This window comes from Sipha flava, unplaced genomic scaffold (genome assembly GCF_003268045.1).
Source record: "Sipha flava isolate LNK unplaced genomic scaffold, YSA_version1 213_pilon_pilon, whole genome shotgun sequence".
In the NCBI taxonomy this organism is placed as follows: Eukaryota; Metazoa; Arthropoda; class Insecta; order Hemiptera; family Aphididae; genus Sipha; species Sipha flava.
Window position 1 is genome coordinate 381,391 of NW_020272828.1, and position 13,304 is coordinate 394,694.

Genomic DNA, 13,304 nt, shown 5'->3' on the forward strand with positions numbered 1-13,304 from the left:
GCACGCGTTTGCGGGACATTATTCTAGTCGGATGTCAACATCTCGGTCGGTCCGTTGTAGATATCATTTAGCCTAAATGTATTAGAAACAGCGAGTGAAGCAACTCTTTCGTGTTAATACGGTTTGTTAAAAACGGTTGAAAAACATTCCGCGCGGTGAATAATGACGCTTACACGTAGCGGTCCGGTGAAATTGTGGTAATCACGAGAAACAACGGATTCGCAGATCTATAGGGAGGGGAGCGTTTCACTTAAAACGTGCACTTCGATTGTTGGTCCGTGGCGCGCAGGGGGTCCGGTGCCGTACGGGAATTCGTTTTCACCGCGTTTTCCGGTTGGATCGTAGACGCGTTTCGCGATGGCCCTGTAACAGCGATCGGGTGGGTCGGCTTTCCGCCGCGTCCGTTCCGACGTTAACGTTGTACGCGTTCGACCGCACCCGGAGCGTAGACCTTGTTCTCGAATCGCACGCGTACGGACCAGCGCAATATTTTCCGATCCACTCGAACGCGTTCGTGGCCGACCCTGCGTTACGCGATAACGTCCATTAACTGGTCGAATAAAACAATACAAAATTTAGAGTTGTACAAAATGATGTACGCAAACATTTTTCATTCGGTTTTGAATCATTGGCGACGACCCCCTAGGTTGCGCACCGCTACGCCAGTGGTCGGTCTACGTTTCTAGTTCTTAGACTTTTCGATCGGGGCCCGACGAGAACTGTTGCACCGACGAGCGCTACGTCGTAGGAGTCGCCCGCCCGTTCGTAGATCGGAAATCTTCGTCGGCCGCACGGTTCCGCGACCGGTTCGGGCGCGTCAACACCGTGTATCACAATGAAGATTGCTTCACACACGTACCCGTAGATAGCGTTGCGCAATGCGCGTTACGTCTTCGTACATTATTAAGTACCGCTGCCCAGTCGAGTCGAACGCAATTCCACCAACGCGCGTGGTATGAGCCCACGGTCGGCGCAACAGTCCGAACGTGTTTACGTCCAAGTGTAACTGAATCATCACTTCATTTTCCGCGTAAAGTTACGTTGCACGCACGTACTTAACGATGACGATGACCTTCTGCGCAGCGTAGCGCGATCGACGTTACCGAATACACCGACCGGACGGAGGAACGGTTACCGGGTGGTACCCGTAACGCGCATACGTTTTACACTTCCGTTCGGCTTGTCTGCGATCGAATCGCTATTAAAAACGCGTTGATTCATTTTTATTGAAAGAATGACTACACCGCACGCGGAGCGCGTGAACCAATGTCCGTCGTTACGATTTGTCGCAGTCCAACGTGCACTCGTCCGGATCGGTACAATGTTAGTGCAATCGGTACAGTTGGGTTTCGACGGTACAATGATTAATGGGTGAATCAGAGGAGACGTATATTGTGTTCCGAGTACAACTGCGTAATCGTAACGCGATGAAACATTACTCGATTGTACATCATTAATGTTACAACGTTAACGGAATTTTCGGAAAAGAAAAATTTCTCTTTTACGATTGTTTTCGTAGTACTCCGATTCGTTGTTTTAATTTTAGTTAGAAATCAATTTTATTCGATTGGTTAAGGTTACTGTATTCGTTAAACGAAGCCCCCATTGATGTATTATTATCATCTTTTTTTTGTTTGTTTATTTACGGTCTTTGTATTCCCCCCCCCCCCCCCAATCTATAGAGTTGTGTAACAGAAAATGAAATAAAGTTGAGATTTCAAACAACTCTTAATGGCTATATGACACTGATTCGAAACCCATAGCATATCAGTCAATGTTCAATTTGTTTATTAAAAATAAAATACCTAAGTTAAATCAATTGTTATTCGTATAATGAAAATAAAATGTTCTTAAATGTATTTATGCGCCAAATATGAATGTAGTTTATTTGTTGCGAAATAATTTTTAGATCGATTATCCGAATTAGCATTAGTTTGTTATTGCAATAGTTTTAATTTGTATTAATTGTGTTATTTATTGACATACAACGTGAAACCGATTGTTATTTAATTATTTGTGATTGTTTCATCAAATAATCACGACAAAGATACGTATGCTTTCTATTTTAGAAATTATAAAAATAAAATAAATTCTTGTTTGTAAGTTCATTTTTAGTATAGTAATTTAATGGAGAGTGGTGCTTTTGGTGAAATAAACAAATGAACGGTACATTAAAAATAATAATTTAGGAATGTATTACCTAATCTAAATGTAAATATTTGCCTGATTGGCACAACAAATGCAATAAATACAATAAATAAACAGAAACTAATCGCAGCAACAAGGATATAATACGAATAAGATAATAAATGGATCAAATAAATAAATATAAATAAATCAACAAGGTGATATGAAATATAATAAAAACAACGTGCCCATGGCGATAATGCAAATATTTTAATAAAACTAACGTGCCCGTGGCGGAAATTCACATAAAAATAATAAAACAAATACGCCTGAAAGGGCTAGGCCCATCGGAATTTACGCTGATAACCAACAGATATGGTCACTAAACACTCACAACGTGTGACTGCGTTGATTCGCGGATTTCATCCCACGTGACCATACCGAGACTGCGACAGCAATTTTTTTGCCCAAGACGCAGTGATACAAAAATAATACAAATAAATACTTGTCATTAATAATAATGTATTTTACATGGCTTGTACATTTTTTAAATAATAATAATACTTAACAAATATTACAAATTATTACATTAATATTTAATAACATACAGAATAGTATTTTACCCCGATGCACCACTAAGGTATTATCTTGTATCGATGTAGTCAGAATCTAATAAATAATTGTATTTATACTTTATTTATTTAAAATATAAAAATATAAGAGTATACATTATAAATTTTAAGGGTTACGGGGAGAAACGATAATAGTCAAAAGCATCAAAAGTCTAATAATTATATCATCTTATAATTTGCTTTGAAAAGTAAATTCAATTTTTTTTTATTAATTTTATATACAATTAGTTGTGTTAACACAATAAATTTTTTTTTTTTTTTAATCATGTTTTACTTTATCTCTTAGTTTTTTTTTTAACTTAGTAACTTTAAAACTGCAATACTAAAAAATTTAGAAATATTGACTATTATCGTTTTTCCCAGTTTTCAGAAGTGCTGAAATTATATCAAATATAATATAAAAATAGAAATGTGTACATAATAATATTATGATATTATTTTACAACCAAAAGTCATGACCCATTCCTATGTTTTATTTATAAAAAAAAAATACTCGTTGCCCTGGTAGTTATACATTACACTGTTATAAGACCGTAACATTTAATTAATAATTGAATTAAACCAATGCGCTTTATTTCATGTGAAGTAGTACATAGAATAAATATTACAGTACAATGAATCGCATTACTAAAGTTGTCATCTCTCTGGGATGTAACATGTTTAGCGTCGAGTTAGCGTTCAATTTACTCCAGAGAAAAGTTTTTGCCGAAAATAAACTGGATTTATACGTACTGACTTTTGACACGGACGCGGTAAAAGAAATGGCGGAGTACATTAAAACATTCGGTTTCTCCAATATGAACGGTACATTAATAAGCAGCATTTTAAACGTATCTAATAATATATACATATATGCTGTATTGTATCTTCGATACGTTTTATTTTTAAGAAGTATTCATCGATTAATAATAATCACGAGTAAGTGTTTATTTCCCATTAATTAATACAATTACAAATACAAATAAAAATTTAAACCTAAACTCAACATAATTTTCATGTATCCCAGATCAGTAAAAGATCTTAACCATAACGAGTAGATTTTACCGATTCAATTTTCGAAAAAAATTCCATCCTGTATTTTTATTAAAAAAAAAAAAAAAAACCTTGGATTGTGAAAGTTCTGAAAATTATTCTGTAGCATGTTAGAGACCTTAAGGCCAATGTCCTTCAAACACATCGTCGTTCAGTCTGGTGTGTGTAAATTTAGTCTTTATACACTCGTCGAATGAATTGAATATGTTGTGAACGATGAACATTAATTAAATAATTATCAAAGAAAATCATCACCTTAAAGCTTGTTTCTCGAGTTATGAGAAAGGAAAAAACGTAAGACACACGCATACGCATACATGTAATAATAAAAATAAAGATGCAATTAAAAAAAAAACAAAGCTTCGATACAAAGCCATAATTTAAAAAACTTGTAAAAAAAATAAAGTTCGTGTAAACATTTTTTTAACGCACACATAATAATTATGATTTTGATAACTCGAAATCTTAAGTAAGCGGAACATAAGTTCCTCTCGTCGAACTTATCGAGTTATCAACGGTCGACCCCGTACACAGAAATACAGAGCTGTGTTCGTTATACAACGTGAACATCATTACGACGGTCCGCAGAACTCGTCGCGACCGAGGACCAGCGTGCGGCGTTTCGGGACGCCGACTATTTGATTGTGACGACGTCCGGTTCGGGCGCGGGAGTCGCGGCCGAGGCCGTCGAAAACCTCGAGAGCTTGGCGCACGTTTTCGAAAAGGTCGACGGAACACGTCACAACGGTAACCGTAACCGGTCGTTAACCCGAACGTCATGTTGCAACAGGCCGAGCTGTTCGACCGGTTGGCCGGTCCGAGGGCCAGGGTGCTGGTGATGGGCCCGCGGTCGAGCACGTGGTTGCAGATCTTCGCGGAGGTCGCGACCAACCTGAGCGCGCACAACTTCACCGGTCTGTCGAGGCACTACGCGAACGAAGCGCGGGAGCTAATCGCTCGGAAACTGGACGTACGCGTAACACAACGCGTACCGTTTGCGGAAAATCGCGATCCGGCGATTCGCACAAGGGCCCGGGACGTTCCGGCGACATGCCGTGTTACGGTTAAAAACGTTATCTCGACATCATCTGCCCCTGGCGAATCACTGTATTTGCGCCTCCTCCTCCTCCCCCCCCCCTCAAATGGGAATTTTGTATTTTTTTACAACAAATCATTTGAGATACGTAAAGCATATATAAAAAACATAGTATACGAGTTAATAATTACTAATAAACCTTAATAACATTTGTACTACATCAAAACATAAACAATCAATAAACACGATAAAAACATCTGATTTTATTCAAATGTTTTTGTTTTACAATCGTATTAGACGGTTTTACATTTATTTTATACAATATTACAACGGTACTTTTTTCGCTTTTATAGAGGCAAATTTATCAATGACATTATCAAATGAAATTATTTTGACTACATCTTTTTCATATTTCGTGAAAAATATTACACGAGTAGTGTTGAAATTTGCGCACTTCTTGGAATTGCGCCCCTGGCCCATGTCCTCTGCCCTACACTGAATACGACCGCTGTTTGCGTCGGCCCAGCCAACTTTATCCGAAACGCATGCGAAACCGTGGTACGAAAAAATGTCTCTATCGTTCGTCCGTCCGCCGAGACACTTCTTATTCGAAATTTCGAAACGTGGTCGACGTTTTGAGATTTTATCTCAACCGTTGGCCGGATCGGGTAAAACGCCGTTAGGGCATGTCGCTAAACTCGTCTCGTTCCCGCGACAACGCGACCGGACGATGGCGTTGGTTTGAACGTCGCGTTTGCCCTTAGTGTGAGGCGTGCGAACTGTCGGGCGTGCACATCTGGGGCGAACGTTTCTTGGACACGACCGGAGCCAAGTGGACGACGACGGGATCCGGCCCGGCAAACGGGTCGCTGCAGTGCGGACGGACGGAGCACAACGTGATCGAACACTTGCCGGCCGACTGGGTCGACATGCTCCACGAGCTGCAGCTGGTACGTATCGATTAACTAACTAACTAACCTCATCTATTGTTATTATACACCTAAATACATACTATAACTATGCGTAATCGGTACCGTCATAGTTTTCGTCGACAACAACCCGTTTCATGAGAAAACGACACGGGTTGCGACTTGTGTACTATTACTATTAATTTGCTATACTATTTTTATCTATAGATAAAATGATATTCGTAATACATAATTTGTGGGACCCCATACGAGTGCGAAGCTCGGTGCGATCGCACCTCTTGCCCCCCTCCAGGGCCGGGGCACAGATCGAACGGCAGCGTTAGGTTAATGGCGATGCGCTTTGACGACGTGCAGTTCGAACGAATCGACATTTCGTACTTTGTCTCAAATGATACCCTTCACAAAGATTTCTTTATTCACTACGTTGAATATGTTGCTAAAATCTTTTACAAGCTGTTCTATTAAAATGTAATAAATCATCGTAACCCCTGGTTTCAGGACTATCCATTCCCACCATTCTCGGTGATCCAAGTAGGCGGCTATCCCCCATATATGCAAGACATGAAAGTCCGTCGATTGAAGGTTTTTCCCCCAAAATCGTTAGTCTCTAAAATCTTAACTGTTTATTTTATTATTTTATGTTAACTTTAAAACACTTGAACTTATTGTAAAACTTATGTTTACAGATAATTCAATTGGATATAAAAAAAATTGTAAAATCATCATTGTATGTGTACTCTGTTTCTGCATAGCAATCGGTTCAAACGAAAGCAAACAGACAGCGTGTTATATCTGCGGTGTGCCATCACATAATTGACTGGTGTCGCGGTACGGGCGACAGGAAAGTGTGTATGATGACAATTGTACAAAGACCCGGTCACATTAGTGATAGAATTTATTCGTCTTATCCGGCGGTAATCGATCAGACTGGCAATATATCCGTTGTTTATGTAAGTATAAGAGTTAACGTTTTTCTTTATATGTATAATATACACATAAATATTTGTATAATACATACATTGTATATATTATATAAATTAACAAAATAATAGAATAATCAATTTCATAGTATTATGGTCTCGATTTTTTTTTTTTTTTTAATCTATCATTTACAACATATCAGCTGTATGTGGCAAATTGTTTTTGAACCGAATTGGCATTACTACAAATATACAACTTCTTGATAAGTAATTTTTATAAATATTCACGAAAAGGTACAATCATAGGTAGCATAACGAAGTGAAGATAGCTTGGACAAAAGAATGCATAGATAATATTTTTGATCATGTTAAAGAATATTGAAGTACTAAATAGTTTCAATAAAAGTTAAACACATATTACAATCGTTCGTTAGTTTTAATAAATTAATAGAAATTCGTATGTTGGTTAGGTGAAGGTAAAAAAAAATAGAAAAATTGAATTATCTTAGAAATTAGTCCATCCAATCTCATTTTTTTTTTTTTTTTTTTTTTAGTTAATTGATCGATTTGATCTTCAATGTTATAATACAGTTTATATATAGGGTTATTTAAAAATTGTATAGAACGAAATCTTTGTATTATCCAAACATAACGGCTAATAAAACATTTAATTTTGTCATAAATACAATAAAAACCATAAAATGTTAACATTTATTTTCGTTTGTTATAGAACAGTGAAACGGAGCCTTCGATTATTGTAAGACTCTATAGATTTTACGAAAATCAACAAAAAGTAAGGCATCGTATCCGAATGTTTTTGAATAACACAAGTAAACAAACAAATAACGAATAATATTAAACTTGTATTTGTGTAAAAATGCTTCGTAATAAAAATACAAATTTAAATATAACACGTACGATTGATGTTAATATTATAAATTACTTTTATTATTATCTGTATATTTTTGAACCAACTTATTATTATTCTAATTGTATTTTGTGATTATTTTTCATTAGTTTAAAAAAATTCTTTGGAAAATTATTCAGTGACCTTAAACATATAGTTATACTTTTAAGTGTAAGTAGATTAGTTATTATATTAGGTATATTTTATAATGGTAATTTATTTTTTAATTTATACATAGAAACCAGGATTTTTTTTTTTTTTTGAGGAGAGGGGGTAAACATTATTTTCTCCAATGTGGCATCGGCTCTTAATCCGGCACTGTATGTGTGTCGTATAAAATAAATGTAATCATAGGCAAATTCATTGAAATGTACTTTTATTTATTTATTCAATTAGTGATACACATATCTTTAATATAAAATCTTAAATTTCAAGGACCTTAATTAAATTATTTTAGCACACCTATAAAATATGTAAACCAACAAATTATGTAGGTAGGTATATTATGGTTTTATAAAAACCTAGTTATTAAAACCAAGAAGCGGAAATTAATGTAAAACTATATAATTAGTATTTTATTTCGCAATATTCGCCTCAGAAATATTCATATAAAATGAATATACAATACTTAGATATTTTTTTTTAAAGGAATAGGACTTTCAATTATTTTCCAAGCTAAAAAAAGATGCAAGCAACTGTACTATACTATAAGAAATTCTGTAACTGTATGTCGTCAAATATTAAATACTATGTATACATAAACCGAGCCAAATAGAGGAAGGGAAAATATCCCCCTTAGCTCCCTTGGATACGCTTTTGAGTTATTACGTTTAACATAATAAGCACCATTAGTGTATCCAATCAGAAAGCCGGATGTCAGGACAATGTCTAAGCTGTAACAGCACAAAGAACTAAAATTAAATTTTACGAGAGAAGAAACGGAGTACAATATTTTTAAGGAGGGTTCAAATGGATACAAATTGAGTACAAAAAAATTAAATCGGTTGGGATTCGATCGGCCGACTTTTAGTTTATCTGGATGCTAGAACGACGTCGTTACAGCGCTCGTACTTAAGATTCGGTTTTACGTCATGAGGAAAAGGGAAGAACATTTAGATGGATACAAATCGGGTACAAAAAAAATGAAATTGCTTTGCATTCGATCGGTCGACTTGCGGGTGCCAGAACGACTCGACTTATTTTATTGTATATTAATGTTGCCATTTATCACCATGTTGTATGAAGCTTTGAAGAACATTTTCCAAGGATTTCCGCATAAAAATTATTTTTGGTGTTCCGTGATCTCAAAGACTTTAAGAAAGATTGCTCTATACGCTCCGGGTATAACAACTATTAGCACATGACATTTTATGAATGAAAATTTTTCAAATTTTTCATTATTAATTATTATAAACAATATTTATATTCGTTCAACGGATAAAATTGTCAGTTCATTTTTTTTATTCAATCTTGAATTGACCCTAATATTGTAATTTATAATTTCGTTAAATTATAATTAATATTTAATTAACATAAATTAATATTTTATTCTTCTTCTTCTCCTTCGCCTTTCTCCTAACTATTTGGAGTTGGCCACCCTTGTCCAAAACCTTCAGTCATCTCAATTTTTTACATTTCCTACGCATACACCAACAGCCCTCATATCATTCTCAATCCTATCCAACAAATTTTTGGTTTTTCCTAACCCTCCCCCCCTACAAGTCAAAAACTGAAATTGCGTCTATGGATAGGACAAGAAGAATTATGGTTCCGACATATAGAATAGGGAAATGGATTTTATGGCCTACTGAAACTGTTTTCTTCAGTTAGCAAAAATAAAAATCATAATTATTTAAATACTCGTATTATGATAAATTTAATTTTAATCAAACTGCTACTTTATCTTTTGATAAACAACCTAGACGTACAACTTATAAAAATTCGTGTGGCCTAATAGACAAACATACTGTTTGCACAATAATGTACTCATGGCCGTCAACAGGTTAAGTTATCTTTCGATTTTAATTAGCAATAATTCTTTATTAATTATATTATAAACTAATTTATTCATGTGATGCGGGTTAACATATAGTTAATAATTATCTAGCAAAAGATTTTTCGAGCCGATACCAATGTTTCCGGTTTACGTTTACAACAGCACAGATTGCCCGTGTCTGAGAGAATTTAAAAAAGATAAAATGTGAACTCGGGTCTAATTGTTCTGCGAAGCGTCCCGCGAATTAGACGGGGAAATTAATAATACGCGGCCTGGCACACAACGTCTGTCGCATTATCATCGTCCAAAAGATCGAGCTCGATCGGGTTTTATCCGAGATATTAACATTAAGTTTTTGAATTTTCTAATCAAAATACACATGGCTTTAATTTCAAAAGAAGTTCCAACTTAAAACTGTATTGTGTTATATATTCATGAAAAATATATATATTTTTTTTTATATTAGAACTGCATTTTATGGTGTATTATAGAGTTTAATAATCACATCTATAAATGTACATTTTAATACGCATAAATAAAACATAAAATAGAAAGCACCACTTAACCGTACGGCTTTCTTATTTTGCGTTGTTATACCTACCCATAATTTATCTTTGAATATATTTTCTAAAGCTGGAAATTTGATATATTAAATCGTATATGAAAAAATTAAATCATATCACAGTATGGACACACACACATGATATAGTCAATTGTTATATATATAATGGAATTAACAATAATTGTTATTATTTTATTATTAACTAATTTTTTTATTCATTTAGTAAAATTATTACATTATATAATTATTAAAAATATATATATTTACCAAGTGAAAAAAGTTATTTTGAAGTTATTTTGTAACAATTTCCTCATAATGTCGTGACATTAATATTACCAAATGACCTTAGTTATCGAAGGCTGTTTTTACGAGATTATGATTATCTTCTGTCACTCCCAGCTGATCCCATTAAAAGTCAATAATCAACACGCAACATCAACAGGTTAAAATATCAAATAATGGAATTGTATTTTTAAGCCTGTAAGGAAACACTGTTCAATTTGTAATATACAACGTATAAGTGACTGCCAATAATATATATCACAATAACATTATTGTTGTTTTGTGTTTGAACTTGTCGTTGGTCGAAATATTCAAATTCCCCATAATTAACAGTAAAATTTAAATCAAGAAACGTTTAAGCTGGATGTATCTGAGTTTTTAATCAGTTGTGTTTGTACATCTTAATGTGTAAATTTTAATTATATTTTGCACACGTTAAAATTAATTTATATATGCACAAATACTATTTGATAATTTTTATATACATTTATCTATTTTATACGTGATATACATAATACATAAATAATATTTAAGTAAATAGGTATGTACATATATGTATAAGTGAATTCATATTTTTTTTTAAAGGTTGTAATGATTTTAGTTATTATGAACAATTTTTACTGGTCCCTTGAATGTCATTATAAATGGTTTCAATTGCATGCCACAAATATTATAGAATACAAATTACTATAAACATATAAAACCAATTAAATAATAAATAAATAATTTTCAATTAAATTTGCTGTATTAGTAAAATCAGAATTATACAGGAACATAATTACTTTTAAGTATTTGAAATTACAAAATTGTGTTTTTTTTTTAACACCTACTTGATAAGTAGTACTTATTTTTTACCTTGCAATTTTAATTAGCAATACTGCTTTAGTGATTGTATACAAAATAATCTATTCATACGAAGAGAGTCATTTTGTAATTAATAGTTAACTAGCAAGAGTTTTTTCGAGATAGTACCGATGATCCGGACTTCGTTTTCTACAGTCATAGATGCAATTACGACAGGGCTTGGGGAGCTTAGCTCCCCTAATGCGAATTCAGTTCCCCGGATTCAACATCGTTTTATAGCGTATAAATTTATTATTTTATATGATTGTGCTTTTATTATATTTAAATTAAAATTTTATCATGCATGATTACCGCTGTTAGTCATTATAACTAATAATAATAATTTAATGATTATTTTGGATCATTTAAAGGTACGGTGACAAAGCTTCAACTTATAATTTTTTTGTTAAAAACGATAGAGCTGAAGTCACCCCGTCCCTTTATTGCGCCTAACCCTACTTGCGCCTATGATAACGGCACAAGCTGTGGCCGGCAGAATTAAAAAAAGATAAAATGTGAACTGGGGTCTAATTGCTCTGCGAAACATCCCGCGGGGAATACGCGGATACGTGGTCTGGCACACAAACGTCTCTCGCATTATCCTCGTCTAAAAGATTAAGCTCGATCGGGTTCATATTGATTTTTGTTGTTCGCCTTTCAGGGATTTCAAATTTGTAATGGTATTTTGCACGCGTCGTGTCATCAGCTCGCTGCAGATAAACCTCGTACATCTTTTGCGGTAGGTCGGGCGTACAACATCCAACACGATCGGTGTGCTTTATTTATTTTATTTCCACCATCGTACCAGCACATAAACATGTTTAGGTTCAACGTACGACAGTCCAAAACACAGGTGAAACATCCAACAATGAACAAATTGTGTACACGGCGTCGCGCATGTACACTCGGTTGCAGAATAGTTTTCGCGTGTTTCGCTCTGTTTTCATTATTCATTGTCAGGGTTGTGAATTTGATGCATACAAAAAGTGTTAAATGTGCATGTATTTATGCATTGAAAAGAGGAAAAGTATGTGCTGAACCATTCCAAAAAATGTACAAATATTCAGAAAAAATACTGTTCAATGTTAAATATTCATTAAAAATGTATGTTTTAAAAAGAGGAAATATTCAAATTAATAATTAAAAATGATTTACGAAAACAAAAATCTTAACAACGTGTGATGAACTTCGTGACGAAAATGTCATAATAGAATATATGCAAAAAGTAGTATTATTTAATTAAGTAGAACATGAAACAAATTCGTATCCGGATCCGAATTGAATTAGATCAAAATATGCAATCATATAAACGAACTCTAGTTATAATCATATATTTTACTTCTATACTCACGTAATGAGTAAGATTCGAGAATTTTTGCACACAAATTATAGGAAGTATAGATTCACATATAATAATTGAAGTATTTGCAATAATTCAAAACTGACTTTTTTATATAAGTAATTGAAATTGAAATCTAAAAAAAGAGTTTAATTATAATTTTAATTAGCAACAATAATGATTTTTATGTTTGTTACGTTTTAAATGTGTAGACATTTGTTTCTGTTTAGTTATTTTTTGACAACAATAATAATCTTATGAGTATAAATCTATAATATTATTCTGTATGATGGAATTTATTTTCTTCGTCTTCTTCTCACACAACGAAAAAAAGGTTTAATATTATATTAAATGTAAAAAAAAAAAAAATGTTAACTTAAAGAATAAATACGTTTTATAAAAAAACATAAAAACCAGTTAATATGCTCTAAATGACAATTTAATTGTAAAAATTTGTCCAATACGCATTCAGCATAAAAAAATGACAAAATATACAATATAAATGTTTGTATCTTAGTCCGTTATGTTTTAAAACAAATAGATATTTTACTTAAATTGTTCTACAGCAATTATTAGAGAATATGCAAATGCAACAAGTCTCAAACCCTAGTGACGAATCACATCGGAACAATTCAAACTACCGATGTGGCCGAACACTTATGTTCATAAATATTATTAAATAGCTTATCGAATTTTGCA

The 13,304-nt window shown here is 33.6% G+C and overlaps 1 protein-coding gene across 3 annotated transcripts in view; it reads left to right on the forward strand.

Moving 5' to 3' along the window:
* LOC112682858 (inositol polyphosphate 1-phosphatase) overlaps nucleotides 1–7,552 on the forward strand; it is a 22,731-nt gene extending 15,179 nt beyond the window's left edge. Inside the window, exons 5-7 of one of the 3 annotated variants that reach the window (XM_025553608.1) lie at nucleotides 5,592–5,777; nucleotides 6,509–6,706; nucleotides 7,407–7,552. In XM_025553608.1, the coding sequence (XP_025409393.1) occupies nucleotides 5,592–5,777; nucleotides 6,509–6,706; nucleotides 7,407–7,529 (507 nt within the window). In that variant the 3' untranslated portion in view covers nucleotides 7,530–7,552. Of the gene's footprint in view, nucleotides 1–5,591; nucleotides 5,778–6,254; nucleotides 6,356–6,442; nucleotides 6,707–7,406 lie in introns of those variants that run through there. The other 2 variants (XM_025553609.1, XM_025553610.1) reach the window with 2 other exon arrangements.
* The last annotated feature ends 5,752 nt before the right edge of the window (nucleotides 7,553–13,304 follow it).